General features: G+C 32.5%; 2 protein-coding genes across 4 annotated transcripts in view; one reads left to right on the forward strand and one right to left on the reverse strand.

Annotated features, from left to right (window-relative positions):
- The window catches only part of LOC100160513 (myosin 18), a 62227-nt gene extending 56896 nt beyond the window's left edge, over positions 1–5331 (reverse strand). For all 3 annotated transcript variants that reach the window (XR_003839035.1, XR_003839034.1, XM_029487292.1), the window contains exon 1: positions 4950–5331. The gene's annotated coding sequence lies outside the window, so the exon portion shown is untranslated. The remainder of the gene's footprint in view (positions 1–4949) is intronic.
- A 227-nt stretch (positions 5332–5558) lies between these two features.
- Positions 5559–8588, forward strand: LOC100163248 (protein phosphatase 1D). The gene is made up of 5 exons (XM_001948643.5): positions 5559–6346; positions 6409–6543; positions 6616–7034; positions 7094–7416; positions 7485–8588. Exons 1-5 carry the CDS (start codon positions 6046–6048, stop codon positions 8041–8043), a joined length of 1737 nt encoding a protein of 578 aa, XP_001948678.2. The 5' UTR covers positions 5559–6045; the 3' UTR covers positions 8044–8588.
- Positions 8589–11990: the final 3402 nt, after the last annotated feature.

Genomic DNA, 11990 nt, shown 5'->3' on the forward strand with positions numbered 1-11990 from the left:
CCCCCCTTATGTGCGCCTATGGACTCAAAAACCCACATTTAAACACAAGTATAATTCTTACCATTAAATTTCATAATAATTTATATTGTCTTCTTAACACATAACTTACTACTCACAACAAAGTTCTAGGGTCATAAATTGATATTTTTTTACCTATAATTTTATTTTTATTTTTATAATGTAAATCGAACATACCGAGGAACATACGGACGAGTAGGAACCTCTTCGTCCTTGCATTTGCATTTAAACATTTCACATGGAATATCCATGCAATAACATCAAATGGAAGGCATAACAATATAAGAATGAATTTGAATAACTGCTTTTCAAAGCTCTGTGGCCACAGACATCTAACAATTTGGAATTTAATTTTAAAATACATCGCTCCGCTCAAAATTTAAAAAAAAAATGGAAGTTGCTGCGTATAATACTGCTTTAAATAGCAGTAAGCCACAACATTAGAAAACAATAATATTAAATTTTCTTAAATTATTTATGCATATATCCATGTTTTTCATCATATTATTACCTAATATTATGTACCTACTTATAACGTATAATTTATACATTATTTCTGGTGTCTAATTGACAAATTATAATTAATAATAATATAGAATGCGGATTGCAGCTAAACTTGTATAATTTATATTTATATAATAGTAATATATAGTAGCCACTAGCCATAACATCGATAAAGTATATTATTTATTATTTATAAATAGTTAACATTAATATATTGACAAGTATAATAATATTAGGCATTTATCTAAATTACAGCTTCACTTTAGAGGACATTACACGGATATTTGTTGTCTCCGTCTTACAAGTGCATAACAAAGCAAATATACGCTCAGCAGATCACGTTTAACTCAGTTAGTTTAAAAATAAAAGTAAATCGACCCATTATGAAACTTGATGGTAAGAGCATTATCTGTGTTTGGGTTAGGGTGTTTTAAGATAATTCAGTTTTTAAGTGAGTTATGAGCATTTTTAATTTACGCTATATTGTTTACGCATATTAACGTACTAAAAAATTGAACTATCATAAAAACCCACATACACACACAGATAATGAACTTACAATCAGGTTTTATAATAGGTCGATTCACTCTAATTTTTAAACTAACGGAGGATCTTCTGAACGTAAATTTGGTATGTGACGTACTTGTTGTAACTTGTAAAACGAAAACAACAAATGGCCGTCCAGCGTACTCTGTCTTAAGCTTCATCGCATGGGCATATAGACAAGGGAGGGAATGAATCCCCCCTGACTTTTTTTTAGATTCTGAGTGGAACGATAATTGTAAGATTTTACAATGTCTATTGTTTTTCTTTTTTGTTCGTCATCCCCTTTTGGAACAGTAAAAATTCTTCAATTTCTATTTCAGCATATTTTCTGGTAGAAAAGTGAATCTAGTAGGTATTTTGGGGAAAAGTTGACCAGAAGTGAAAAATGCTCAGTAGTTTTCAATTCAGGAAAAACGGAAATTTTAACAAAAAACTAGTTTTCCAAAAAATCAATTTGCAGACGAAATCCAAAAGTTTGCTCGCAAACACGAGATGAGGCTAGATTACCATGCCAATCCATTGGCCGTCTAATTATTAGAAAATTTCAAGGACGTCAGAAGTCTTAGCGTCTGAAACCATATGACTTAGGTAGTTTAAGATTTTAGATTAAGAGGACGTGATACCCGCATGTGTTGTCTCCGTCTTACAAGTGCATAACATAGCAAATTATACGAAAAGCAGAACACGTGTAGCTCCGTTAGTTTAAAAATTAGAGTAAATTGACCTCTTATAAAATCTAAAGGTAAGATTATTCCTAGACAACCTCATGAGCTTTTAATTTTTAAGCGAGTTATGAGTACTTTAAAATGCACAAGCAATTTACAATTTTAAAGTACTCATAACTCGCTTGAAAATTAAAATATAATAAATAGTTCATGAGATTGTCTAGATAATAATCTTACCTTTAAATTTTATAATAGGTCAATTAACTCTAATTTTTAAGCTAACGGAGCTACACGTGTTTTGCTTCGCGTATAATTTGCTATGAGACAACACATGCCGGTATCACGTCCTCTTAAGGCAGGAGCCACTTCATTGGAAATGAATCCATCAACGTGTAAAGTATATATAATTTATATCTAGTATATAAAATATATATAATTGTTAAACATATTTATAAAGACCTTCGTGTCGTTTAAATAATAAAGCCACAGGGCATTTAAAAATAAAAATTTTTCTTAAATTTCGAGGGGGTGAACAATTAAAACCCCTCATTGTGTATGCTCCTGAATGTCATACGAAGTTGAAACATAGAAGATACTAGAATGAACAAAAATTTATTTTAAACACAGCAATTACTGAAAAAGAATATTAAGAATTTTTTGGACACATAAAATTGGAAACAGGGAAGTATATTTTAGAACAGTGGTCTCAAACATGTAATAAACATTTATTCCTTCAACAATTTTTAAAATAATAATAAATAATTACTAAACAAAAAATCAATGCCAACACTTTTAGGTATAATACCTAGTATTAAATATAGAATTATATTATAATAATTATAATCAATAGAAGAAATAAATTTTGTTTTCATTTACTTTTTTTATTTTGGATTTAGTATTAACTATTAAGATGAGTAAAAAAAAGGTTTATTGCCTGCGAACCTTTGATGTATAAATATATGACTAGTCGTTAATTTGATTTTGGGACCAGTGCTTTAGATCAGTGTTTCTCAACCTGGGGTTCGCGACCCCCTTGAGGCTCTCCGACTTATTATTTAGGGCCGCGTAAGAATTAAAACTAAAAGTTTATATTATTATACCTCATTATTTTATGTTGAGTACAATGTAGGTACAGTACTTTTACTATTGATTATTAATAAAAATCTATATGCTATGTGAGTAAATAAAAAACATATATGTAGAGGAAGCCGCTAAAAAATTAAAATTCAAAAAGGGGGTCAGCGACAGTAAAAAGGTTGAGAAATTTATACAATGTCAGCAGCTGCACACTATTTGTTTTGTAATATCTCTGACCTACACACGACATGTCTAATTCGTGTTAAGCAGAACCAATCTAGTGTTGTTAGCTTTAATGCTAGAATGAACCAAAATCAGACTTTATAAAAGGCTTTGTTAAAGGCAGTGACGTCCAAGATATATTTTTCAGGTGTAGCAAGAAAATATTTTATGTTATTATACCACCCCTTATTTTCAAGGTGTAGCGACTGCTATACCTAGTAATAGGGTTGGGCGCCACTAGTTAAAGGTAAGAATATTATATTGGGCAATCCTTAGGCTTCAATTAAAATTTCAATTTTAAAGCAAGTTGATATTTCAGATTATTTTAAAATCATAATAGTTTACAAAGTTATTCCTGACTTCAAATTTAAAATATCAAAGCTTGGAAAGTCCCTAGATAATATTTTATCTTTATGTTTTATAATAAGTCAATTCACTCAAATAACAGAGGATTGTTCTGCAGAATACATATTTTCTATGTTGTATATAGATTAAAGAGAGAGAAGACAAATAGTGCCCTTACATTATCTTAAGAATGATTTTAAACTTAACAAAATTCAATATGGAGAGGAATTAAGAAGAAAAGGATGCAATAGTTAAGGCATCGAATGAGGAATAATACAAGGCCTACTACATAACAACTTATAAATTCCTTAAAGTAGCAGTTTCAGATGGAGAAGTATGGGAGAAAATCAAAATCATCTAATTATTAAAAAAATAATAATAAAAAGGTAACATGCACAACACATTACTCATTTTTACAGCTTCAAATGTTTCAATAAAATATTACAATATGTCAATAAATTTACAGGTATCTATTTTGTAAATCAATACTTTATTGATTGCTTTATAAAAAATCAAAGTAAATATTTCACAAAGTAAAAAATTAAGATCACTAATTTTAAACTTCTAGTTTCCATTTTAATAAGCAAATAATCTTAATTTTTCATTAGGACTTTAACAAAATATTATTTTCAGAAAGTTATTTAAAATGTTTACAACATTAATTAAAATGTATGGCTTACTTATTAAATACAATATTTTCTTTGAATTAATTGATAAGTGTAAAGGTAATCGTAGCAGTAAGTTAATAGGTAAATTTAGACAAGCATACCTAATAGGTAGTAATTTTTGTTGAATAAATCATACAAAATAATTATATATATTATATCAATAATTAATTTTGCGGATAGTTGATAAGGCATATCATTAACAATAGTTAAATTAAACTAATTGATTACCATTATTTAGGTGCTCACTATTTATAATCCCATGTTTAGTTTAATTACAAACTAATTCAGAAATAGACAACTACCTACCGCAATGTATTATTAATTTTAATTATATTTATTACAATTAATATAAAGCATTAATAATGAATAAATATAACGGCAGGGACAATTTTAAATTATTTGAATTAAAAATGTTGAATAAATCCTGAACAAATGTAACAAACATAATAAATCACAGAAAAGTAAACACTTTACAGCAATGAAGAGTTATTAATGTTTACCTAAATAGTTTTATAATAAACAAAATAAATGAAAATACTAATGGCAAATGACAACCAGTACATAATATTAGTAGGTATGTAAAGTAAACAAAATCGAATTCATGCATACCAAAAAATATATGCTTTGTCAGTGATATAAAATAAAATCATACTTTAGTCATTACTCGTAATAGAAGTGTCAAACGACGCAAAAAAAAAATTGTCGAGTACTAGTCATACGTAAATACGTAATAGGTAGTTCTTAAAAAAAGACAAGAGCGCATAATATTATTTATTTATTATTTATATTATCTTATGATGCTATATACATATTTTGTACATACACATGTCACATATTATACATTATTGCCGATTGCATTCGGTAGTGTGGATTCGTGAATGGCGAATACTTGTAAATTACTTACTAGTTACTTGGATATTACTGCAGGCAGTGTGATGAAATCATTTCGGGGACCGTAAACTGAACGGGCCCTTACACACATTATTATTATAATATATAAATAAATATATTGAGTGTGTGTTTACTATTATAAACAAAACAAGTAGATATAAATATTTAAATTAATTAGCGTAATGTAAACAGAGGAATAATATTTAAAAAAAAAAAACAAAAAACAAAATAAACGAAAATTGCACTAAGATGAAAACAAAAACAAAATAGTCGGACCGCCCCGGACCGTGGAGCGTTATCACGTATTTGTAATTTTGTTCCGAATAAAATTCGTGCCGCGATTGCGACGGACGGAGGTGTGTGTACGCGCGCGAATGCACACGTACGACGTACTATGGTACGCCGACACTCAACCGCCTTGGAAGGAGGCCACCACCCGGCGGGGGAACTCGCACCGGACGACGACGAAAATCCATTCTCCCGCACCACCACACAACCACACCACAAGAGGCGCCGGTGTTGCCAACCTGCTGGGAACCGGGACATTCGGGGTCGCGTCGTTTGCTAGACATATGGACGAATGGTAATGCACTTCAAAAAACACAAATTCGTTATTAAACGCGATCTAGATTCTAGCGCTCCAACACTTGTAAACGCAGTTAAATGTTAATGTGTTACAGTCGTCGAGAATACGTTTTACTCCTTCGGGCTTCGACCGTATTTTAACAATTTTAACGATAAATAGTAATAGATTTTTATTATTTTTTTTGTATTTTCCGTCGTCAATGTGTCGCGCGCATATTCGTGCGGTGTACCGAAGTGAACGTCCGGTCCGTACCGCCCGAACCGTCCTTGTCGTTGGGGCTCACTGCGCGCCATTTGTTTCGCGTTGTGTACTTGTGTGTTGACGACGTAGAAAGTTGTTACATCCTAAACCCTGTGATATTTGTCTTGTACAGGTGATCCCACCAAAAAATTATATATTGTGTGTGTCCCAGCGTCTGATTGATCAACCAGGACTCGCCCAGGTACGTCACGATGTCGACGTAGAGCGTTCGTACGCCGAATTTTCCCCAGCTTGGTACTATTAGTCTACATCAACCGTCGAAATGCCAAGCATCGGTGTCAACCTACGCGTGACTGGTTACTGCAACCAGGGTGGTAGGAAGTACATGGAAGATATGTTTTCGGTGGCCTACCAGCAGACACCGGACATGAAAGACCTGGAGTACGCCTTCTTTGGCATATTTGACGGACATGGTGGTTCGGAAGCAGCTGCATATGCCAAAGACCATTTGCTCGACAACATCATCAAAGATGATGCATTCTGGTCAAAAAACGATGAGGACGTATTAAGAGCTATCCGTAATGGTTACGTAAATACTCATATTGAAATGTGGAAAAAATTAGGTACATACATAGCATGCATTTATTTATAGACTAACACATGAATAACATAATTAATTGTTTAGAAAATTGGCCTAGAACTCCATCTGGTTTACCTAACACGTCCGGCACTACAGCAAGCATAGCATTTATCATGAGAGGAAAAATTTATACAGGTCACGTTGGTGATAGTTGTATAGTACTTGGTTATCAAGATGAAGGTAATAATTTTTATATATTTTGGTCGACAATTGTTTTTCAAATTTATTTACACTTATATTTTCTTGTCTTAGAAAACGGAGAGTGGAAAGCTAAACCGTTAACACGAGACCATAAACCAGAGTCACTTGAAGAAAAACTAAGAATAGAAAAGTGTGGAGGCAAAGTTGTTAATAAATCTGGTGTTCCTCGAGTAGTATGGAATAGGCCACGCATTGGTCATAAAGGTCCTGTTCGCCGTTCAACTACAATTGATGAAATACCGTTCCTAGCGGTAGCTCGTGCTCTTGGTGATTTTTGGAGTTTCAATTCTGAGCATAATACATTTGTTGTATCTCCAGAACCAGATGTTGAAGTTTTCAATGTTGATCCTTCTAAACATCGTTGTTTGATATTTGGTACTGATGGCTTATGGAATGTACTTTCAGCGGATGTAGCTATTTCAAATGTGTATGGAACAGAAAAACATAATATTGAAATGAAATCTTTAGAAGTAAGATACCTGTACATTTTGTAAATAGATTTAATTTCTTAAATTGTATTTTTTTTTAGAAAGTAGATTGGTTAAATCCATCAAAAAATCTTGTTGACAAAGCAATATTACAATGGAATAAAGTAAGATTGAGGGCTGACAATACTACTGTTATTACATTAATGTTAGATCCACCTGGTCCACCTGCTCCACAAGTGCTATTAAAACATAAAATGCAGACTGGCAATATGAAATGTGAAGATAAAAATAGTTGCAAATGTGTTGATGGAGATCCACAAGTTCAAAGATTTGGTCGAGGTTCAAGTAGTGGATATGCCATATTCACTAGATATCCTACAGACCATCTAAGAGCATCAAGCGCTCTTGCCAGCACTTCAAAACCGTTAGTGATTAGTATTTTTACTTTAATACTTTTTCGTGTCTAATGTTTTTACTTTTTTTTTTATACAGATATCCTAATACTCCTATAGAAACACCACCTTTAAAAACAAATAAAGTACTCAGAACATCTGCAAAAATTAATAATAATAATAATAACAATAACAATAATAGTGCTAGTAAAAAGGATGGTCAACCAGCAGGAAAACGGTGTACACGGACAAGCAGTGGAAGAATTGTCAAAAAACAAAAATTAAATGAAAAGTCTACAACTAATGATGAGACTTCAAAATTTGGAAATAGTGATTCTGAAAATGAGCAAATGCCACGTGAACCATGGCTGTTGTCTCCAACTAAAACAATTAAACCTGAAGATACTAAAGTGGGTGTAGTATTAAGAAGTTCTGGAAAAATCCAAAAGGTATGGAAATGTAATGACACCAAAGAAGATTCCACTCCAACTAAGATTACGACAATATCAAAAATGAAGACTCCTTTGACAGAACCAATGACTAGAATATTAAGATCACACAAAAAGAAAGATAGTAGAAGATTTAAAAAAGTTACATCTAGATCATCTTGGTCAGCGGGTATGGTAACTCGTAGTCATAGGAGAAGTGTTAAATGTTAATTATATTTTCCCTATGTTTATTTTAATTAATTTTACCACATTTTTTTAACTACCAAAATCATTGGATATGTTTATATTTTGTAGTACCTATTATTTTTATTGTATGTTGTTTGACATAGCTTTGCTTATAACACAAAAATTATTATTATGTTTTTCCTTTTCTTATTTGTTTTCCCTAACTAACAGAAATATTTTTTCAAACAAATATAATCTATTATGTATTTTTTTCTATTAATTTAAAGCTTTTTGATTAGGTAATGAAAATTTATAATTATTGTTCAATTCATTAGTTATGCTATTGATAAATATGTACATTTTATAAAATCAACGGTTTTATTATATTATTTTTTTTTTCTTTTAGAAAAATTGTTAAACGATAATATTATAAAATTTAATTAATAGTTGTGTATAAAACAATTATATTTTTTTAAATGTGAACATTGATTATAAACATATTAACTTTATAATTGTTTACAGGATGTGAAATGTAAATGTTTGTTGAAACTATTAAGAGTAAAATATTAAATCATACAAATTTATAATTTTTTTCCAGACTCAATTATTCCTATTCGACGACGTTGAGTAACCACTAACTAGTAACCTAATTTAGTGTAGTGTATATTATCTGAAATCTTGACTCTGCGCGTTCTTGTTCCTTGTACACATCAAAGACAAGTATATGGTCATGGACTAAGATAATATAGTGGACTGGAGACGAGCAGCTTATCAGTGATCACGTATGACGTATGTATGTACAAGATGCAACATAAGTGAGTCACTACTCGCTATGGGGGCCGAGGTTAGGTTAGCTGGCGTTGTAGCCATCTGTATAAAACACTGACTAAGATACAAAATTTGACGCCATTTAAAACCACCGGTAGCGCTGAAAACATTTGATTCCCGGGTGTAGGGAACCACCTGGGGGCTGACCCATAGATAATATAAGATTTTATATTACCTATGGGCCGACCATGCCGTTTACAGTCCATAGCCTCGTACACAAGGGTGTCCGCAAAAATTTGTCCTTTTTAGATTTATCTATCACACTATCCTATTAGTGAGTATTTTTCTGACATGTTTTCCTTCATGTAGGCAGGGAATGTAAAAAAATATTTATGAATTATTCAATTATACATAGATAGTTAGTTAAAACTTAATCTTACAGCATTAATTTTAATTAATTGTTATGTAATCTTAAATTAGCAAATATATATATTTTTTTATAAATAAAATGTTACTGTTGATTTTATAATTTTAGGTAATTTATAAAATTAAATACTTTTAGCTTATTCAGTCATTGATACCACAAACTTGAAAAGTTGAAACTAATGTAAGTATGCCATCTATGAACAATGAACATTTAATTTTTTTATCAAAAATGTAAAAACTTGGTTGACATAGTGACACTGCAGTATTGCACTTGAGCCAACCACTATATCCCATAATCTATAAAAGCAACGTTCTTAGTTCTGACCATGACAAATGATATAATTTGTCATGGTTCTGACCACGATTTAAATTAGTATGGTTGCCCAACGAATTTAGAAAAGTGTCTACCGAAATAAATCTCCATTATCAGTATTAAACAGCTGGAGACTTACGCTCTAGTACTTCTTAATTGTTGTAATGAATCCACAGATATATACTAATGCTGTATTAGTATATGTCTGTGAGTGAATCTAAATGCAATTAACTTTCAAATGTAAATTGTAGTTCTGTGATAGCCACTATGACATATAAGCGCTAGTGCTTAAGACTCCAGCTGTTTAATTTAACTATAATACTGATTATAGAAATTCTTTTCGGTAGACACTTTTCAAGTATGGGAATCAATAATCATACGTCGATGGGCAACCATACTATCTATAGCCGAGGTTCTGACGTTCATAATCGAGTGTAATAAAATTCACTGTAAAAAAAAAAAGAAAAAATGTTTTTATTTTTAATTTAAAAAAAGTTTAATTTACGATATTTTATGTTGCAACGATAATTATTGAGGTTGGGATTTCGATGCACTTAACATTGTTTTCCAAATCTAGCTACGCGATACTTGTTATATTTAATGACGATTTTAAATGTTGAGGTAATTTTCTGCATTTCAAAATATATGGGGCATTTTGAATTATTTTCTAAATTTAAATTGTATTTTAAAATGTGCACATGATTTTTATAATAAATATATAATCTAAACCTATAGGTATATATAAAAAAATAGTTAATTTTCAGATTAAATAAGATGTCCAAAATGATAAGTTCTATCTGTAAAACTTTTATACAATCCTTAAAAAGTTTAAAATGTATAATATAATTTATACTAAATTCATATCTTTAATATTAAAAATAAAATAAAAATAATTTGATGCACTTTTTAGAATTGTTTGGGCATTTTTATTTTTGGACATTAAAGTCATGAATAATAAATTATGATAATCAACCCAGAAAAGCCAAGGGTGAGGGCAACTGACCCTACTCCCCTCCCCCCTTCCGAAGCCCTTGCAGTTGTACAAATAACATAGTATGACATACATTGTGATTTTTCACCTATTCTGTGCAAATAATATTCAAAATATGATTTATTTAGTTAATAACGTTTGCCACGCCCCCCTGGAGTCGGCGTTCAAGGCCACAAATCACCCGATTCAGACACGACACGACCGTTTACAGTCAATTTCACGAAATGTGACACTCGACCATAATATAAAAACAAGGTGTGGTCGTAATTTTTTGACGGTCAGATCCTTCGGTAAGCACGTGACGTAGAGAAGTGTATAGTAATAATAATTTCATGATTATATGATAATACGCGTAAGCAAGTGACGTATTGCGCGGACCAAATCTGGATTTTGCGATCATACCATGAATAATGCACTCGACAATAGTGCATCTAGTCGACTTTTTCACATAGAGCTAAAAGCCTAAAAAATGTTGTGTAAGGAAGTCGCGGCAAATTTAAATCTACATGGCAAATCAAGTGAATATCCAATCTTGTAAGAATTTGAACTTCAACGCTCAAAACAATTCATTTTAACTTTTCAATTGTAACGGAGCTATCGAAGCCGATACTCCGTCACTTTAATAATTAATACAAGTGGGTTCTTGTGTAATGACTCTATTTATTTTACATAAAAATATATTTACAAATAAGAGGGTTTTGACTGCTCGTGTTCCCGTGACTATCTGATTCGGTGGTCTTACATAATCGGGTATATTATGTTTTTATTATACATTATTGGGACGACCCGGGTGGCTATGATCAGCCCGTTCGAAAAAGTGGCGTCGATCAATAGGCCCGGGTGGGAAGCGTGGCCTAGGCAGGCGCGCTTGGGGGGACCGCCTATGCGTCGTTTGTGACCCTGAAAAGGACCGTTTAAATTTCCGCCGAGTATACGGGGTGAAGCGTGGCTCTTTGACTCCTCTTCGAAGCACTCCTGGTTGGTCGGCGGACTTGGGGATAGTCGTCGGCTTCTTGGACGATGGTTAGTGGCCAGGAGTTCGTGTCGCCACTACGTGTCGGGTCAGCCCCGCTCCACTGTCTTGATCCGTCGACGATGTCGGCGGCTGGTTGTGTCGCCGTCCGATGTTCAGGACTGAACCGGTCGTGCTTGAGTCGGTCTTCACTAGCGGCGGCCGGTTGTGGTGGTTGCGGCGTTTTTCTTCGGTGTCGGTTGTTCTCCTCTTATCCTTCAATAGACGGCAAAGTGTGTTGATTTCTGAAGTCTTGATGTTTTGAAGGTTGAAGGAGTACTGTGTCTATTTGCTTTGCTTTGAAGGGATGGCTAAGCCGTTAATTATTCCAGACTTTTGCCTCTACTAGTGGATGGAAATTTAGAAGAAGATTTAATTAAGTTGTTGTTCTACCCATGTTAAAGGGTAGGGTTTGATTATTCGTTTAGTGGTTGAAGGGTGGTGAATTTTACCATTTTAAGAGTCGGATGTGGACATGTGCG

This window comes from Acyrthosiphon pisum, chromosome A1 (assembly GCF_005508785.2).
Source record: "Acyrthosiphon pisum isolate AL4f chromosome A1, pea_aphid_22Mar2018_4r6ur, whole genome shotgun sequence".
NCBI classification, from domain to species: Eukaryota; Metazoa; Arthropoda; class Insecta; order Hemiptera; family Aphididae; genus Acyrthosiphon; species Acyrthosiphon pisum.